We start from the raw sequence: 19,658 nt of genomic DNA, 5'->3' as shown, positions 1-19,658 counted from the left end.
AAAATTAAGTTATCAGTGGGCATTTCATTCAAAAAAACCCTTCTAAACTTCTAGAAATTGTTATAAACGCCTCTTATCATGTTTCATGTGCTTCATATCACTGTGACCACTGCAGCCTGAACCTGTAAGTATAAACTACTCTGCACACATGATGTGCAGCTGTGGTTCCATGTTATAAATGCCATTTTGTGTGAATGAGATTCAATGGTGAGGATTATTAACACTAGACAGTGTGTAACCTATACATTATTTCATCATAACATACTAATCAGAACAACAAGCCAACATGCACAGGAGCTTGGGTAGACAGCTGCACCCCAGGTAACGCTAGATCAGATAATGACACAGGTATACAAGGTCCAGCTGAGAAGTGTGACAAATAAGCAAGATTTGTAGGTAAAGGGTAAATGTTAGTGATGCACTCCCTGTTAATGATCGCCATTTACTTCTGAGGCAGTGCACCTGGCCTGCAATGGGTGAGACCCCTTTGAGGAGCTTTGCTGCTTCTGTGAGTGAGCAGCATCTCCAGGTTAAGACCACCTCAGTCTAAAACCCACCAGACACATATTTCATGGACTCTGACTAGACTCAAGGCAGGGAAACCAGTAGGCACATGCAAAATAATCTGAACCTATGAATGAATTAAAAACATAATATACTGTACAAACTAAGGACAGACACACATATTGTGGAAAATAACTGGGAAAATAAAATAAATGTTTTGCCATAGTTCTGTATGACAAACTGCAGGTAGCACCATAAAATTTTAATATAAATTAAAAACCTGAAACTAATGTATAATATTTTGCAGAGAGCTAAATATTTCTACATTGTTTACAAAAACAATCTTGCAGTGTCTGCCACTGCAATATCAAATTGTGGATGAAATCATTTTGATTAGGTAATTGACTATAAGACTTCATTGCTACAGAAAATCATGATAAGGCACATACCCACCTGAACTGACCTTATTATCCCCCCTTTGCAATTAGAGCAGGTATGGAACATGAACATTCATCTTGTTGGGGAAAATCTTTAACAATAACTTTTTGTTGAAAATTCATATTTATATCTAAAATGGAATCCTCTGCTTCATTTTTTCAGGGTTATTCTGCCACATTTCAATTTTTTTTATATAGCAAACAGTAAAGCAATTTACATGCTATTATTTGTTACAGGTGGAATAGAACTGATGAACAAGCGAACAGATCGGGGTCCTGGGCATATGTGTACCTGCTCCCAAACATAACAGATGGGGGGGGGGGGTGCACTAAGTCTTTCAACTTCATATTTTCCTAGGTCTCATTGTAAATAAATGTGAATGTGACAGTGAAAGGTTTAATCTCCTTAAAACTGCTAGTGTTTTGTTTGCCTACATTATATAGAGTATAATAGTGTGTTTCTGGGTTTGTTCACAGATACACCCTGTTTCTAGAGTTACATTTGTTTGTGCTATGTGCATATGTGAGTATGTGCCTAAATGTTTAGTTGTAGAGTGTAAAATTGCTCATCCATCACATACAGATTTTAGTAACACTTACTCAGTGCCCCTGATTTTACACTGGACCCTCAGTAGGTGCTTTCCCTCACCTAGCTTTACATGGCTACACAAGTTTGTCATGATGCATTTATTTGCTTAATTTATTATACATGTGTTAACTGTGTGACTAACCTCAAACAATATTTTACAACCATGACTCAGGCAATAGGTGACAAACACAATTCCTTTAAGATATACAGATAGAGACACCTTGAAACCAAAACGTACATTCATAGTGATATGCACAGCAGAGTTCTAAACAATTCTAGCCATAATTTAAATTGATTAGCAACATCATTAAATGAATGTAGAAAGTCAAAAGGATACTTAATATATCTGTATTTATTACTGAGGTAACTAATATCGTATGAGGAAATATGTGAGTAAGGAAGAACTTAATGGTGATCTTGAAGTAGCATGTGCACTGAGAGGAAAGTATAAGATATGGAAGTTTCAACAGTAGAAAAGTTCTAAACCTCTGAATTAGAAAGGTCAGAGATCTTTGACATGATACTTTTTAATGCTCTTGGGCCAAGCTTAGACAAATATATTTTCAGCAGTAAAAAAAGAGTAAGGAGATTTCTACATTTAAGGATCTGGGAAGGTTAGTTCTGAGATGTTAACTTGTGGACTTAATAGTGAGTTTAACAGGGGGATGTAGATAATCTTTCTGTACCTTATAAAGTTTGCCCACCTCTATTTATATTGTAAGATATGATTTAACATGTTTAATATTTATATTGATTAGAATTAATAACTATGGACACTTTCTTTCCATTTAATGGCAATCTAGCACTCTTAGGTCCATATATTTTCTTATCTGCTTTTCAACATTTTTTCTTTAACCTGAAAATGTGTAGACCCAGGCTACAGTGGGCAGACTAGAAGAAAAATTCCAAGCTGCATTATAAAAAACTGTTCTGCATGGCAGACTTCACAATAGAGTATTCTGGCTTTGAATAGCCAGATAATCTACAGTTAAACTAAATCCTTTGGTCAAATGTCCAGTAAATACTCTGTAACAACAAGAAAGTTTGGTCACTTCAACTATCTGTGCTTTGCACTCATGGGTAATCCACACTGGTTATTTGGAAATTCCTTCTCACCAAGTTGAGTAATGATTACTTGTATAGTAACTCATGGTTGTAGATTAGGGTAGGATCTACACCTAACTTACAAGGTTTAGACTGAAGCTTGAAGTCCAAGCAGGAGGGAATAAAACACAGCTACTATCATACCCCTCACACTGGATTATTGCAGATATAAGAAGATTTCAACTTTTGTTGTGTGAAATATCTGAAGTAAAATATTTTTGTTAGCTGAACTCCTATAGCGAATAGTTTTAGACAAGACATGTTGTACTTTTGTATATGTTTTCATAGATTCATGAATATTCCAAGGTGACTGAGTCATATAACCACTGACATCTTGCCAAATAAGCAGCAAGGTATATTGTCAGGTCTTACAAAGAAGTATTTTTGGTCTTAGCAGTTTCAGTAAATGATCTTTAGCGATAATGGCAGGAGTAAGGGATTCAGATATTATCTTAGAATTTCAATTGAAAGGTCTGTCAGGAATGCTTTGTCCTTTGTTAGGTTTAATTGCCAACAGCTCGATGGAATTTGTGTTTATTAACTCTATGAATTGTTGGGCATATCCTTCATTGGAGGTAAAGCTGTCCTAGTTTATTACAATAGTTAAAGTCTTCCAAACTAAGGGTGGGTGCCAATTGGGAGATTATTTAGAACACAAAGGAATCTTATGTGAACATCAGGAGACAAAAACTGTGTCCTGTAACAAGCGTTTTCTTGATCATTAGAGTTATCTGATGTTCAGTGAATGTACTTTGTGAGTCTCTGGGGATTGGTCTGAAGGTAATATGTTCATAGGTTCATAGGTTCATACTAGGCTATCTGCCCTAGGGCATTTGTAAGCCTAGCCAGAGTGTGTTTGGCTTTCGCCACCCATTTTAAATTAATTTTGCTATGCCTTTTTTTGAGGTTAGTATACTGTGCCTCTGTCTAACAGTGACACAGAAGTGATAGCCGGGGTAAACCTATGATCTCCCATCCACTCATCAAGATTCCTCTTGAAGAGAGTCAATGTGGGACTCTGCCTAACCTGGACTGGGATTTTATTCCAGAGTGAAGGGAGCCTCTGGGTTATGAATCTGTCCCTCCAGCATGTCCTATTTATTTTAGTGCCGAGGTTCAAGTCTCTCGGGCGCATAGCTCGATGGGATTTGGATTTTCTGAGGTGCAGCATGTCCATTAATTCCGGGTTGGACATGGCTTTATACGTCAGGCACAGATCGCCTCTGAGTAGGCGGTATGCCACTGAGTAGAGCTGGAGTTTCTTTAACCGGGCAGCATATGGCATCTGTTTGAGCCCTTTGATCCTCTTGGTGAGGTACTTTTGGGGTCTTTCCAGTTGCTGCAGGTGTCTGGTAAGGTACATCCCAAAAGGGGCATTGTACTCAATTATGGGCCTGATGAGGGATGAGTAAAGAGGCACGATGACCTCCCCTGATCTAGATGTGAATCCCTTCATGATTAGGTGGGCTATATAAAATGTTTTTCTAACCACTTTGGCCACGTGGTTGTCAAATGAGAGATTGCTATCAACTTGGGTCCCCAGGTCCCTAATGACTTCTTCTGTACTTAATGGATTACCACTTATGTGGTAATTTGTGGGCACTTTGTTTTTGCCAAAGGGGATTGACATATATGGAGACATGAAGATAAAGAAAATAACCCTCAAGGAATGAACTGTGCTACTTACACCACTACAAAAGTCACAACAGAAAAAGTAGTAGCACCGAGACATGGTCCAAGGTAAGTAAAACAAAACTGCTTTATTTAAAACTGGTAAGAGCTTTCACACTCTTTCAAGTGCTTCTTCAGACCATATTAAAACAAACAGCATGATAATTATATATATATATATATATATATATATATATATATATATAGTTTCACTTCAGAATCTCGAATTACTGAAAACTCAAACTTCATATGGTCGAGACCATATGATTGACTTTTCAGAAACTCAAAATTCCGAAGTAAAAAAAAAAATACCCAAAGACATAATTTCTTCAGGGGAGCAAGCCCCCCTGCACTCCCACACCCCTCTACTTAAATATACCAACTACGAGTTCACGCTACAGTAGGGAAAAGGCAAAATCTCCCATTCCGCGCTGTATGCAGAAGCACAAAACATGAGATTTCCCATTTCCTCACTACAGTGCGATCATGGAGATGGTATATTTAAGTAGGGAGAGTGCAGTGGGGCTTGGTCCCTGCAGAAATGAAGTCTTTGGGTATTTTTTTTTATTTCACTTTGGGATTTCGAGTTTCTGAAAACTCTATCATATGGTCTCAATCATATGAAGTTTGAGTTTTCAGTAATTCAAGATTCTGAATGAAACCATAGATACATATATATACATATATATATATATATATATATATATATATATATATATATATATATATATATATATATATATATATATAGACATAGATATATAGATATATATATATATATATATATATATATATATATATATATATATATATATATATATACACACACACACACACACACACACACACACACACACACACACACACACACACACACACACACACACACACACACATATATATATATGACAACTCAGTAACAACCAATCAGCCTATAATAATAATTTAAACTGAATAAACGATTCCCCACATCAATAGAATATTAAAAATACTTAAAAAGATCTCTTGCTTTCAAAGTAGGTTTTAAAGAAACACTGCCATTTAGACCTGGGTATTTATCTGCTTGTAAGTTGATAATCCAATTTAATTCCCATCTCTCTGTGAAATTTCTGAAATCACCCTTCCACTCACTCATTGCTACCTTTTCCACAACTCTAAAACTAAACACATGATCTTTACCTGATATACAATGTGTTTGCCAAGGGCACTTCTCATTTCTCTCATTTGATTATAGTAGAAGTGTTTTCCTATACACTCCATTAATGAGGATTCATCTTCCCAATATAAAAATTGGGACAGACTTTATAATTTGCAAGACATATCACATCCATTATATCATGCTTTGAATCATGGCAAGCTCAGGAAAGGGTTTATAATTTGAGCAAGGTTGAAAGTGAGGCACTTTGTGAATTACGTAATGACAAGGGGCTGGTTATTGACAAGGAGGAGCCATTGTCATTATGGATCATCAGTATTATCATGATGCTATTTTTGATATGTTGACATATAAACATATGTATGAGCATATAAGTGATAGTTATATTGGAACCCTTACTGAGAGGGTTCGTACAACTACTGAGGACTGCATAAATAGCCACTTAATTATGATGGAGATGTATAAGTATTTAATAGTAGAGTATCCCTTGATACCAACATTCCAGGGGCTTCCCAAGATACACAAAGGACCTCTCAGACCACCTTGCAGACCGATGGTTTCAGGCAAGGGCTGGCTCACACAGCCCTTCTTGATATTTGTCGAGAAGAAGTTAAAACCAATTTTAGATCAAGTGGTCACTGTGCAAAGGGATACCAAACTTTTTTTAGAAGATCTGTATAGTTATATCAATACATGTGAGTTACAAACAAGTGGTCTTCTGGTAACACTGGACATTGGCTCCTTGTTTACATTGATCCTGAATTTACAAGGGAGTGAAATAGTCAAGGATTTTCTCTTGGCACATAACACCTGTGATACTGGATTGATAGACTTAATGTGTCTATTTCTGGAGTTTGTACTTGGAAAACAATGTTTTCTTATTTGAAGACTTGAAGTTTGTTCAGAAAGCTGGCATAGCTATGGGGACACCTTGTGCCAATAGCTACACCAATATGGTTTTGGCTCAGTGGGAAATACAGCATGTTATACAATCTAATAGATTCACGCCGTATTTTAGATTCTATAGAAGGTTTGTTGATGATGTTTTTTTCTTATGTGGTGATACGAAGGAACAATTAATTCACTTTGCTGATTATTTACAACTGACTACCTCTTTCTTAAGGCTCATGTATCAGTATTCCTGTGACTCTATTGACTTTCTAGATGTACGCATTTCTGGAAATTCTGAACACGTTTTTAACACAGGACTGTATAGGAAGCACTGTAGAAGAAATGCATTATTACAGCATAGTAGTAGCATGCACCTAGGTGTTATATACAAGAATATATTGATGAGCCAGGGTACGCAAGTTTCCAGATTGAATAATACAGAGGAGGGGTCTCAAAGGGACATACAAGGCTTAAGGAGAGATTTTCTGGACAGAAGCTACAATAAAAAAGAAGTGAAAAAATGTATGATGATATAGTGACCCTTAGAAGTAGTAAAGCACAGCCTTATTTTTCAAAGAAGCTATAGGATGGTATACTCAAAAGCGGAGGGGCCCCCTTTGGATCACGAAATGTTCCAGTATCCTTATTTTTCATCAGCGATGTTCGAACTGTATGTGGAATTATTAGAATAAACTGGCCCATTTTACAAACAGATGATCATATTAAGGAATTAATAGGTGACAAACCTAGTTTTCTTTTTAAGAATAAGAAATCGCTGAAGAGGCAACTTTGTAATAGAAATAATGATCTGAGGGCGGAAGACATGGCTGAAGTAACTGGGATGCAGCATTGTAATAAGTGCAGTTTTTGCTCTTTTATGAATACCTCCTGTCTTTTTTGTACATCCTATAGCAGGTGCTACTTCTAGATTTAAAATATGAGCTAAGTGTAATACCAGAGATGTAATATATCTTGCAAATTGTAAAGTCAGTCCCAGTTTTTATACTGGGAAGAAGAATCGCTCATTAACGGAGTGTATAAGAGAACACTTATATTCGAGGTAGAGATATGAGAAGCGCCCTTGCCTGAAACATAGATCAGCGTAAAGATCATTTGTTTAGTTTTAGAGTGGTGGAACAGGTAACAATGAGTGAGCAGAAGGGTGATTTCAGAAATTTCACAGAGAGCCAGAAATTTAATTGGATTATCAAATTACAGGCAGATGAATATCCAGGTCTAAATGGCAGGGTTTCTTTAAAACCCACCTTGAAAGCAAGAGATCTCTTTAAATAATTTTAATATTCTATTGATGCATGGAATTGTTTGGTCAGTTTAAAATATTATTATAGGCTGATTGGTTGTTACTGAATTGTCTTTTATGTATAAACAATTATCATGTTGTTTGTTTTGGCATGATCTGAAGAAGCACTTGCAAGAGTGTGAAAGCACTTAATGATTTTAAATATAGCAGTTTTGTTTTAGTTACCTTGGACTGTGTTTCTGTGCTATTACTTTACTTTTTCTGTTGTGATATAGGGTCATATTTTACACTATGTACTTGCTCGTTTTATTGTTGTATCTAAAAGATTTATTATATTTTTTCTGCTTTTGAAAGCTGAAATGTTTTGTTGGCATTTTTCCTTAATTTTCTTTCTTTGTCGGCATGGGATTACTGTTGACATCACTCTGCTTTTACTACATTACTTTTGTTCTATTTTCATCAGTTTTCTGTCCAACAGTGCTTCCAGGTCATCGGATAAAGTTATTTTCTGGGCTTAGTTTAGCATGACATTTAACTGTTTCAGTATTTCCTTTTTTCTGTAGGGTTCGTGTCTTTTTTATTTTATAGCTTAAGTCATCCATTGCTGCTGTTTACATAAGTACTTCCTCATCTCAAATATTTCAGCTTCATTGGATTTTATATTCTTCCGGTTGGCATTATCACATAACTGGACACTGCATTGTGGTGGTAATAATTGGATAATACATGACATAGTACGACTTCTGATAGTTACCAAGTTGTCTGTCAAATAATATATACCTTATGAAAAATGTTTTACTGTCTGTCAGTAATTATTACAAAGCCATTCAAGCAAACATACTCAGATTTTAGAAGAGCACACACGAACACCTCCAGTGCAGGAGACTGTTTAATGCAACCATCTTATAGCTCATCTCTGAGATCGCAGAGTAGTCCGTAAAATCTATTTTCACCCTGTTCCTATAAAGAGACACTAAGAATGGTGCATAGACATAAGTCCTCACCTGCTCATCTCCAGATAATCACTGCATGTACACATTTATCATTGTATTCTGTTGACAAAGTTCATTTGCTTCAGAGTCAGTCATCACTAGTTCAAGCATAAATAGTCATATAGTTCCTTTTGAGGCTACTGGGAATGTTTACTTACCTGGTTTGGTATCTGGATTGCTAAAGAATTAAATAGCAAACATTAAACATTGTGCTTATATGGAAAAGCTATGTTAGAGGTGTACTCTCTGAAATGTTTTATAAGTTGTATCCCAAAGATTATTTTTACAAACAGTAATGAAATAGTCTACATATCCCCCTGTGTTTATTTATGAAGACTAAAGCTCCATTTTCATGAGGCTATAATTCTGCATACAACAGAAAAGGAAATATATATGAACATATAAAATTTAATTTACCAGTATCTAGTTGTGCAACATAATATAACACAATCATATTGATTGTATAATTATTGTGTAAGTTTCTGACCTGATTACTGCAGTAAATATAAATGACACAATTAGGTCTTGCAGATGACATACAGAATTAAGTTATGAGGTGTTAGCAGACTTCAACCTACTCTCAAGGGTTCAGTTCCCTCAGCATTCACATACATCCAAGTCATTTAACCAGATAGTGCTCTGGGGCTTAAGGTGAAATGGGTCTGTCTGGGTCAGTTCACTACCCCACTAAGTCAAGAAAAAAAAACTGACTGTAGTACATTTTGGACAATCTGTGACAAAGGAATGGTAGATAGCAGCCTAATCCTATTTATTTTTAATTGAATGAAACATCTGAAATAACAGATAATTCTTTGTAAACACAGGGGATGCTGGATCATAATTTCATCATGTTTATTCATAATTATGGAAAAACTGAGATAGTCCTTGTAGACACAGTTTTATCATTATAATTTGCTTGTTTAAATTCACTGATTACTTTGCATTGAGAACACCGTTTGATTAGCAGCCCACCCACTTATACAGAAAAACACCCATGATACCAGGTTATGGATTCTCCATGACATGCACAGATTACCACCAAAAATCCCCCTCCCTGGCTGAATCATGAGAGTGAGATTTAGAACCTCCACGTAGCTGCAGCACACTATATAAAAGGAGAGGAGAGCAGAGCAAAAACATACAAAGGGACAGACAGGAGTCAGAAAGACAGACCATCTCTGAGCTGCCTGAACATTAGCCACTCATCTAGTGAAGATGACAAAAGTAACAGCTGTCGTTGTGCTACTGTGTCTTTTCTGTGTCGGATGCATGTCTTTGCGTAAGTAACCGTGATGTTATTATTACAGCATTTTGCATTTACCTGGTATTAACATGCATTTGTGTATTTTCTGTAAGATTTCTACAGTCCCCTGATTTCCATGTTAGTATGATCCACCTTCATAGATACCACAAGACACACACGTTAAAGATAAATTTTCATTCTAGTCTCATCTTTTTCCTCTTCTTTTTCTGTATGTAACAAAAACATCTGGTTTGGCAGTAATACTTTTTACCAGTCACCTATCAGGGGTACTACTTTATCTTTTTTGTATTAAATAGACAGGAAATATGACTCTCCGGGTTCTTCAGTTTTTTTACTTTTTTTATTGTTTTCAGCAACTTTACTGATTTTAGTTACATTACAGTTACAATTATGAGTGTAAAATTGCATATATTCTTGATATTGATTAGTTAAGCTTGATTAGTAATATAACATTTTTAGCAAAGCACAGGTGAATTTACTGAATATTATATTTTATAAAGTTATACACTATATATTTAGATGTAGCTGTGGCTGGATTTCAATAAGCAAAGACACATTGCAGTTCATAATACTGATTTAAATGTGAAGAACACAGATGCAACATCAAGTTCCTATGCACTATTCAAAGTACAGAAGAGGAAAATCTTAGAACTTTCTGTTGTGGTTACCTAGATGCTGTTACTATCTCAGAATAATAAACCAGAAGCAGAAAGGTATTAGCAAATGATAATCCTAGTGTCACTTGTCAGGCAATACCTACTTCTTTACATAGCAACTTAAGCCAAACTCTGAAGAAACTGAGGCAGTGTACTTCACTCATCATATTCAAAATATAAGGGTTAAATTTGTAACATGAGCCTTTATTTTGGAAAATCATCTTATTTTATGAGGAGAACACATGACCTGTTTTGTAAAGGTACTTCATTAAGTGGCTGACGACGTAGATGTTTGGATAACCACTTCCTTCTCTGTAATACCACTGCAAGATAAAGACAAGCCATGTTGCCTGACACTTCCTGCCCACTAAAACGTTTTGGCAGTGCCTGGACCAAGACCAGAGACCAGTCAGTAACAAGATGACTTTCCATATGAAAGTCATAAGTAGTGGCCATTTGGAAAGTGTTACATCATGTTTAAGAATATATGTTTGCAGAAGCATAGAATGTGTTATTACTGTGAGGAAATGGCTATCACAATACTCTGAAATATCTGCTGTATACAGCATGAGCCAGTGACAGAATGAAGAATGTAAATGACTGCATGTAAATTTAGGGGGCATTACAGAAGTGCTGTGCTTAAGAAAAAAGGAAACTGATACAAAATATCAGGCTAGCTAAACAAGTTTCAAGAATGAGTAATGTCTGTAGGCATATTGATTATATCACAAACATTCAGTTATAAATGAAGAGTAAAAAACAAAGCAGGAGGTAGCAGCCACGGCTATGTAGAATAACAGCTTTATTAGTAAAAGAGGTGAGCGCTTTCGTGGCACCAGCCACTTCATTAGACAATGAAAGAACAGCAAAACCCAGCATTTATACCAAGCTTATCACTGCTATCAACTGCCCAATTAATGCTTAAAACCATATACCTAGTATAAAACATTTTAGACCTAGTGTGAAAAATTTTAAAAGCTTAAAATTAAAAACAGCTTGACAATATAAACAGCATATCACATCATACAACTTAATACATACAATATAAAAGTATAGAAAAGTATAAAAGGTGGAGGGGGGTACTACCTACTATTTCTTTAAATCTCTATTTAGAAGAATGGGTCTAATATTAATTTTGTCATTCAGGCCTACTCCAATGTTAGCTCGTAACCTTATAATCCATTCTAGTTCCCTACTTTATACTCTATTGCTAACATGTCCATCTCTATTGTCGGTATAGACCTTATCTATTACTAAAAATAAAAATGTGTGTGTCTCATCATGGTCCCTCACATGCCTGGCTAAGGCATTTGTCTCTATTTCTCTGGTGATATCATATATATGCTCCCTCATCCAGTCTCTCAGCCTTCGCGTTGTCATTCCAACGTGGAAGGCAGGACAGACTGTGCAGTGTACCAGGTATATAATGTTCATACTGTCACAGTTAGCTAATATTCTAAAGGTAAACTCCTTCTTTAGATCTAAATGTAGAAATCTACTTCCAGTATCAATGAAGGTGTAGTAATTACATTTATTACAGAGGAAGGTTCCATATCTGATGGCATTTTCTCTTCTTGTTTCCATGGGTTGCGGTCCACATAATATTCTTTTTATAGATTTTTTTATTCTTAAAAGCAAACCTTGGGGTCTCACCTACCAGCCTTTTAACATCATCATCAGCATATAGTATATTCCATTTTTTTATATACTTCCTGTAAAGATCTAATGTCACTCAAGTAGGATACTTGTACTCTCATAGGTTTCTGACTAACAGTTCCTCCATCGATCATGGTATCCATATCTGAAAAATATGGCTTACCTGTTCCTTCCCTTGCCTCAGATAGACCCACTAGTGACTGTTGTATCTCTTTTTCACTGTACCCTCTATGTATGAACCTTTCCTTCATGTTCCTGATCTCCTCCTCATATTTAGTTTGATTAGCTGTGAGTCTTGATGCTCTCAGACCTTGGCCTCTTACAGTGTTCTTAAATATATGTCTCAGGTGCATGTTCTGTCTATGGAGATAGCTAATCCTATAATATTCTTTCCTATAGATTTTAGTTTCCAGAACACCTCTATCTTTTTGAAGTATCCTGACATCCAGATATTCTATAACATCATAGGAATGCTTCATTGAAAATTTAAGGAAGCTGGTACTATTATCTATTTTGTGGAGGAATGATAGAAATGAGGCTACCTCACCTCCCCATAAAATAAAAAGATCATCCACAAATCTCCTGTAAAACTTCAGATGCCTTCCCATCTCAGTGAGTAGGAATTCTTTCTCCCACATAGCCATAACAATATTTGCACAATTCCACAGAAATGTATTTGTTATAATGTTTTCTTATATTGATAACATTTATTTCAAATATTTTCTAATGTACAGATAAAAAAAAGGCCTACACATTCTCGATCATACCTGTCAATTATCCAGATTTTCACAGAATGTCCAGATTTTTGTGTCATATTTTTGGTCTGTTCCTCATAAAATTTGTGATTTTCTTGCAAATAACTGGGACGATCTGAGGATTAAAGTCACTAAATAATGACATACATTTTAGTTTCAGACTTCATATCCTTCAGAAAAATGCATGCTAAGACAAATCCTGTTATTCTATTAACTTTCTAAATTTATAAGGGCAATATTTAAAAGCTGTCCCTTGTATTGTGCCTTTGTCCCCCCATTATGTGAGGCTTTGTTAAGCTTTTTTGCACTCAGAGGTTGAGAAGTATGTTCTCGATTACTTAATTACCATTTGTAGGACTGTTGATATTACTAGAGTGCTGGAGGACTTTAAAATCTACACTTCATTTATCCTGCCTGCCTGCCTGCCTTTGTGTTCCATTTAGCAAAGCCATTGAAGGACGTGAAGACAATAACCAGTCACTGATCCCATGTAAATGGATCACAATCCCATAGGACTTGAGCACAGTAATCACTCACTGATCCCATGTAAATGCATCACAATCCCATAGGACTTGAGCAGAAAAATCACTCACTGATTCCATGTAAGTGGATCACAATCCCATAGCATTTGAGCACAATAATCACTTACTGATCCCATGTAAGTGGATCACAATCCCATAGGACTTGAGCACAATAATCACTCACTGATCCCATGTAAGTGGATCACTACCACTTCACATATCATTTACTGCTCCCTCAGGAAACAACTAAATGAGACAAAAGGCAAAAGTAGCTGCAAGACTTACCAACATTCTTTATTCCAAGCTGAGTATGAGACAGCTGCAGGCAAGAGCAGTTGTGCTTGAGTTTCAGAATGAGAACTGCAGGAAACCTCAGTGGCCACCTAATGTTCACCCTCAGTTATTAGATGCTGTATGATGTTTTTGGTGCTGTGTGCTTAATGCTGCTACACCACATGTCTATTAATTTAGGTCTAGCAAACAATCTGTAGCTCACAGACTATTACCAAAACTGCAGACACAAGGAGTACAAGGTGTAACACTGCATGACCACAAGAGCACAAACCGTAACTAAAAGTGACTGTGATGTTCAGAGATGACATTTGCTTTCATAGAAGAATTACCTTTTTGTAAGGGTCTGATACAGTCTGACATGCTAAAGCAGCTCAAATAAAGTTTGATTCCACCTATAATATTCTTCTTTCTTATGTTTACGCAGATACTGTAAATTCAACTCCTTCCAAATGCTGCTTCAAGTTTTCTTCAGTGCGAATACCTCTTCAACTGATAGAGAGCTACGTTCATACTTCGTCTGAATGCCCAAATGAAGCTGTCATGTAAGTAAGGTTATGTATGTTGTAACATATATGTGCACATGAGTGTGTGGGTTTTTGTGTGTGCATGTGTGAGCATGCACTCACATGAGTGTGTTTCTTTATTTGTAAGGATAGACTGAATATTAACAACATACTAGGTGTTACCCACAGACTGAAAAAAAAAAAAAACATGCTTAGGCAGAATGAAAGGTGCCTCAAAGGCTGCATCCCGGATGATCAGGAAGTCATCTTCCTCATGAGTCCTGATTTCCTTGTGTTTTGTTATGGTGTTACATTCTGGCAAGAAAACATGTGCAAATAATGACAAATTTAGTGATGCAGCAAAATAGAGTCTCAATATAAAACAAACCAGCAAAAAATGGGCATGTTGACCACACTACTATAAAATAAAACTTTTTTATACAAAAGCACGTAGGCACTTTCACACTCTCTGCTGCTTCATCAGGCAATTAATTAACAGAGAAAAGGTGCAGCACCATTTAAACCAAGATACAAGGAGCTTGCAGCATGAGGTTGGTTGGACTGTTAAGCAGCAAACTACTATATATCCTGGCTTACATTTGTCTTAAAAGCACTACTTAAGATGAATTCTTTGAATTAGTGATTTAAGTCACAAATGTTTAGGTTCTGTCATGGTATTTAACAACATTTCATGATGGTCCTTTGAGTGTCAAAGCACTTACATATTTTTGTAAAATAAAACTTTGATTTTACACCAGTACATGGTCAAATTGCCCAGATGAGCATGTTTAAAAGAAAACCATTATGTGGCTCAGATGTTTATTAAGTATGAGACAAGCATGTGATGTTTCTGTCACAAAGGGCCATCAAGTTTAATGCTTGTCAGTTACAGTATTCCTAAATCATGTACCCTGACATTTATTCCTATAAGTAATTTATGTGTGAATGTCTGGATTAATGCTTTGAAGCTAAAAACAGATGACAATTTATTTCAAGCTTATGGAGCAAAGGTGTCACTCAAGAAGGTATGGACTCCATTCTGAAATATCAGGACTGGTTTGTAAATGACTGAATTATTATTTAATCTAAGACATTGTATCTTAACAAGAAGAAGAGAGTTTCTGAACTACATCTGTATTTTAGTTTTCTTTTTCTGGTTGCTGTTTACCTCCCTGCCCCCATCCACTATCTGCTTACTTTGGCAGCAGGGCACATCCTCATCCTTGTGGCTTGAGTGTTTAATTTACCCCCCCCCCCTTCTCTGATTGGGCTCTCCAAAAGCTTCAGACTGGATTTGACTGATTTTTACTAACTGTTCCCAAGATCACATTATTACACAAATACCCTACCCCACTACAGTGTATCATTTAAGATGCTGGGCTAAGGTGTATTTTTATAGCTTAATCCTTTCCTCCCTGATGGTCAGTGTGTCCACACACACATTACAGTGAGGGCCTGCTGTGATATTTTCAGGCTCCTGAACATGTACCATTTTAAGATAATCATGAGCAAATTTACAAAGTTAAGTATATGCCCTGGAACTAAAACTGCCTGCCATGAGCCTATTCCTCTGATAGATGCCAGACTGATAACTGCCCCTCGGATGGGTAAGCTCATACCCTTTGTCTCTCATCACCTTCTCCAATGCCTGGGCCACATTTCAAACTCGGGTCATCTGGATGATAGTTGGCGACCATAGAATAACAGTTCTACATATTCTGGTTACGTTGCCACTATTTCTAAACGTAGTAGAAATTTGTACTTACACACTGCAAACAGTACCCTTTTCCTTAGACATGTAAGAAGTTCATAATATCTACAACAATATATAAAAGGCATCCAATTGACCCTGAGCACATCAAACAATCTGAAAAAATGTATTGTTTTAGGTGGATGTTACCTAAAGTAAAAAATATTCTTTGCACTGTCAAAATAAGCATTTTCATCTTTACCACAGAGTCAGTGATAGTCTGTATATAATCCTTTTAAGACACTACCATAATCATTCTTGACAACACATAACATTTAACGGTAAGGGAAATTGAATATGAATTCTTAACCCCCCCCCCCCCCGGTCCAAATTTCTTGAAACATGATGTGAGGTAAAAATAACTTGTTTCAGGCTTGCAAATCCCTTCAACCAATGAAGATAGCTCTGAAACCCTCTTTCACCCATAAAATGACATGCATACCTTAATCACAGTGTAATTTAGTGGAATAACTGTCTGACCATAACCAGATTGTCAATTAAGTGAAGCCAACTGCATCATGGCGTTAAATTTAAATTGTAGTATGCATTTTCCATCCTGATGAGAAGGCTAAGTCATCAGCATCAGATCTTGAAATGGACCCTGCTCAGATGGTAAGAGATACACCTATAAAACTGTTAGCACCCCAATTTTAGTAATGCATGGATTAAGTAATATTGTTGCTGTTGTGTCTTTCGGCTTTTCCCGGCTAGGGGTCACCACAGCAGAACTCCGGTCCGCTAATGATTGGTAGTTGATTTTTACATGCCGAGTTATCAGCCCTGACGCACAACCTTCAACGAAGGTATGCCCATTCACGCATGCCTGCACGCAGAAGATGCTCTAGCTGAGAATCGAACCGGACAGCGTCTTCTTGTGAGGCGACAACGCTACCACAGCACCACCACCGCGGGTCATGGATTAAATAATGTATGCATATGAAATTATAAACAGTTTATGTAATATCTACCCAATGACAATGCTCTGTATCTTTAAAATGGAGTCAGTACTACTGACTAAACATTCCTACTATTATGCCCCTCCAGTGAAGTTTTGGAATCCAAGGGTGGGCAACATAATTCAATTACTATACTTAGAACAGCTACGGACTTCATCATTACATATACTAAATGCATGTTAGTTACTGATGTAATAACTAGGAAATTAAATGCTTCTGTTAAATATACATCATTAAGTAGTGTTATTCTAAGGCACTGGAAGGCTTATCTGTCACATTCTTTCAGGTACTGCTAACCAGAATTATTGATAGCATTACAACCAAATGGCTTTGTCTTCTGTATTTAACAAGTGTGACAGTTAGAGAAATGGACAAATTTTGAGCGCCTTCATTCATTGTAAAGTTTTCAGTCGAACTTCATCAGAAAATGACATAAAATAAACAACACTTACTAACAATCAACACAAAGCCACCCTCCATGCCAACCTGGTCCAATATGCCGACGAGTCTACCCTAATCTGCTCTGCCCCATCACTCCAATAATTACAACAAATCACCCAAGAATCCTTTACAGCAATAGAAAACTAGCTAACTGATTCTCAACTAATACTCAACCCACAAAAACAACTAACGTTATTCCACCTCTCTGTAAAATGATATCATCCAACAACACCGCTATCACACCAGTCACACAAACTATACTACTAGGAGTACTTATAGATCACAGTATGAAATTTGACAAACATGCAACTCAAACAATCACAAAAAGTTCACAAAAAAATAGGCATCCTCTATAGATGCCAAAATTACCTAAACTCCAATAGTAAAGTCAATATTGCAAGAACCCACCTCCTCTCCAGACTACTCTATGCCTCCCAGTTCTAATTAACATAAACAAAGGTAACCTAAACAAATGAACTATCTGCTACAACAAAAAAGCAAAATTCACCACCAACTCATCATACAGATTTCACTATTGCCAATCCCTCAAACAACTATCCTGGCTACAATTACCAAACATATTAACATTTAACCAACTTATAATAACTGACCAAATCCCCTATCAACCCAAAAAAAACCAGCCCTACAAGGATTACTACACCACTATACCAGCAACTGCCTGCTAAGAAGTACCAACAAAGTGCTGGTTGAAATTTCTAAAAGTAAATATAACTCTGGGGACCACCTCTATGCTAGCGCTGTCGCTAAGACATGGAACTCACTTCCTCTAGATCGCGGTACACTTGATAACATACACAACTTTAAGAACCTTCTTAAGTCCTACTTAACCAACTCATAGACAAGTTCCTGTTTTAGCCCTGGGTAAATCCTACCAATATTTCTACTTCAACGTCTGTGCCTTCATCTCAAAGGTCTCTCATATAGAACTACTAGCTCTCAAATTATCCGACAGAATGAATGAATATTAGCACAATTTCTTCTGCATACGATGACGTTATACTGCAAGTCATTACTGTTGTATGTATTATATATACACTGTATGCAGAAACTTCACTCTTTGTTAGCTTTTACTGCATGTATAACTTTGTGTAGCTATAAATATGTGGTGATAATGTTATCTGATACTTGAAATCTTCATATTGCCTGTCTAACTTTGTCGAAATATTGTGTCATAGTCCTACTATTACTGTTTTACACATTCTTTATTCTTTATTCTAATACTGTGTGGATATTTTCTCCCCAGGCCTCTGCTGAAAATATTTCCCAGTAAGCAAATGTAAAATAAATAAATAAACTGGTGTAACGAGTGGGGGATGGGTTAAGGAGTTCCCTAATCCATGAACCTAGGCTTACTGTTTAACTGGTGTGGTGAGCGGGGGATGGGTTAAGGAGTTACCTAATCTATTTAAGGACACTGGAAAATAGCCTAGTATCTAAGTTCATTCCAAAATAGCAAAAGTTTCCTAAGTTTTTAAATAGTTGTTTATACTTTTGTGCTAGTAGCATTATGATGTATAAATATGTATAGATCAATATGTAAATCAGTGTTTTATAATTATTTATCATTTTTTTTAGCATATAGAAAAAAAATAAGTGTTCACTAATTATTACTTTTTTGTAAATATGGTATTTCTATGCTAAACTGTATATTTAGATGCTCATTTATTTTTACTTTTTCTTTTACAGATTTGTAACCAAAAATGGCAAAGAACACTGCAGATTTCTTACATTAGACTGGGTGCAAAACCACATTAAAAACCTGCGAAAAAACTAGAGCTGGCATAAATAATAAAAATTAAACATGTTGTAAAAATGTGTGCTAAATTATTGAAATTTTTGTTAATATAAACCAAAAAGAATAATTGACTTTGTATTTTAGCAAGTTATGCAACTTGAAAATATAACTATATGTATGTTCCATGAAATACTGTGCTAAACTGTTCCAGAATTTTTACAAAATAAAATATGACCATGAAAAAAAAATTTACATTTGATGCACTGGAGTTTATTTCAGATTTCTTGATTTAAATAGTGTACTTCAGTTTATTTTACCTTTTAATAATCTGAAAGAAAAACGTGGGTACAAGGTCATTATAATAATATGGAGCTTTAAGTTCACATATATTGCATTTTAAATATACTCTAACATTCATTGTTCTCAAAATGTACATTTTGTAATTTTTTTTTATTTAACATTTGTTTACCGGGAAAGTCCGACTTGAAATGAAGCCAATTT

The 19,658-nt window shown here is 36.0% G+C and overlaps 1 protein-coding gene across 2 annotated transcripts; it reads left to right on the top strand.

Annotated features, from left to right (window-relative positions):
• Positions 1–9,732: 9,732 nt before the first annotated feature.
• Positions 9,733–19,405, top strand: LOC122797278 (C-C motif chemokine 13-like). 2 transcript variants are annotated; one of them, XM_044066119.1, is made up of 3 exons: positions 9,733–9,884; positions 14,176–14,293; positions 19,109–19,405. In XM_044066119.1, exons 1-3 carry the CDS (start codon positions 9,821–9,823, stop codon positions 19,194–19,196), a joined length of 270 nt encoding a protein of 89 aa, XP_043922054.1. In that variant the 5' UTR covers positions 9,733–9,820; the 3' UTR covers positions 19,197–19,405. The 2 variants fall into 2 exon arrangements, with proteins under 2 accessions (XP_043922054.1, XP_043922055.1); XM_044066120.1 differs by lacking the exon at positions 9,733–9,884 and adding an exon at positions 14,004–14,086.
• The last annotated feature ends 253 nt before the right edge of the window (positions 19,406–19,658 follow it).

Source organism: Protopterus annectens, chromosome 3.part0 (genome assembly GCF_019279795.1).
Source record: "Protopterus annectens isolate FY-2018-M chromosome 3.part0, PAN1.0, whole genome shotgun sequence".
NCBI lineage: Eukaryota > Metazoa > Chordata > Ceratodontiformes > Protopteridae > Protopterus > Protopterus annectens.
This window is presented reverse-complemented; position numbering and strand designations above follow the sequence as displayed.

Bases quoted from the DNA above. Each gene is read 5' to 3' on its own strand.
- LOC122797278 (XM_044066119.1), top strand. From the start codon at position 9,821: ATGACAAAAGTAACAGCTGTCGTTGTGCTACTGTGTCTTTTCTGTGTC. The intron at 9,885-14,175 runs GTAAGTAACCGT...ATGTTTACGCAG, and splicing joins TGTCGGATGCATGTCTTTGC to ATACTGTAAATTCAACTCCT. The intron at 14,294-19,108 runs GTAAGTAAGGTT...TTTCTTTTACAG, and splicing joins TGCCCAAATGAAGCTGTCAT to ATTTGTAACCAAAAATGGCA.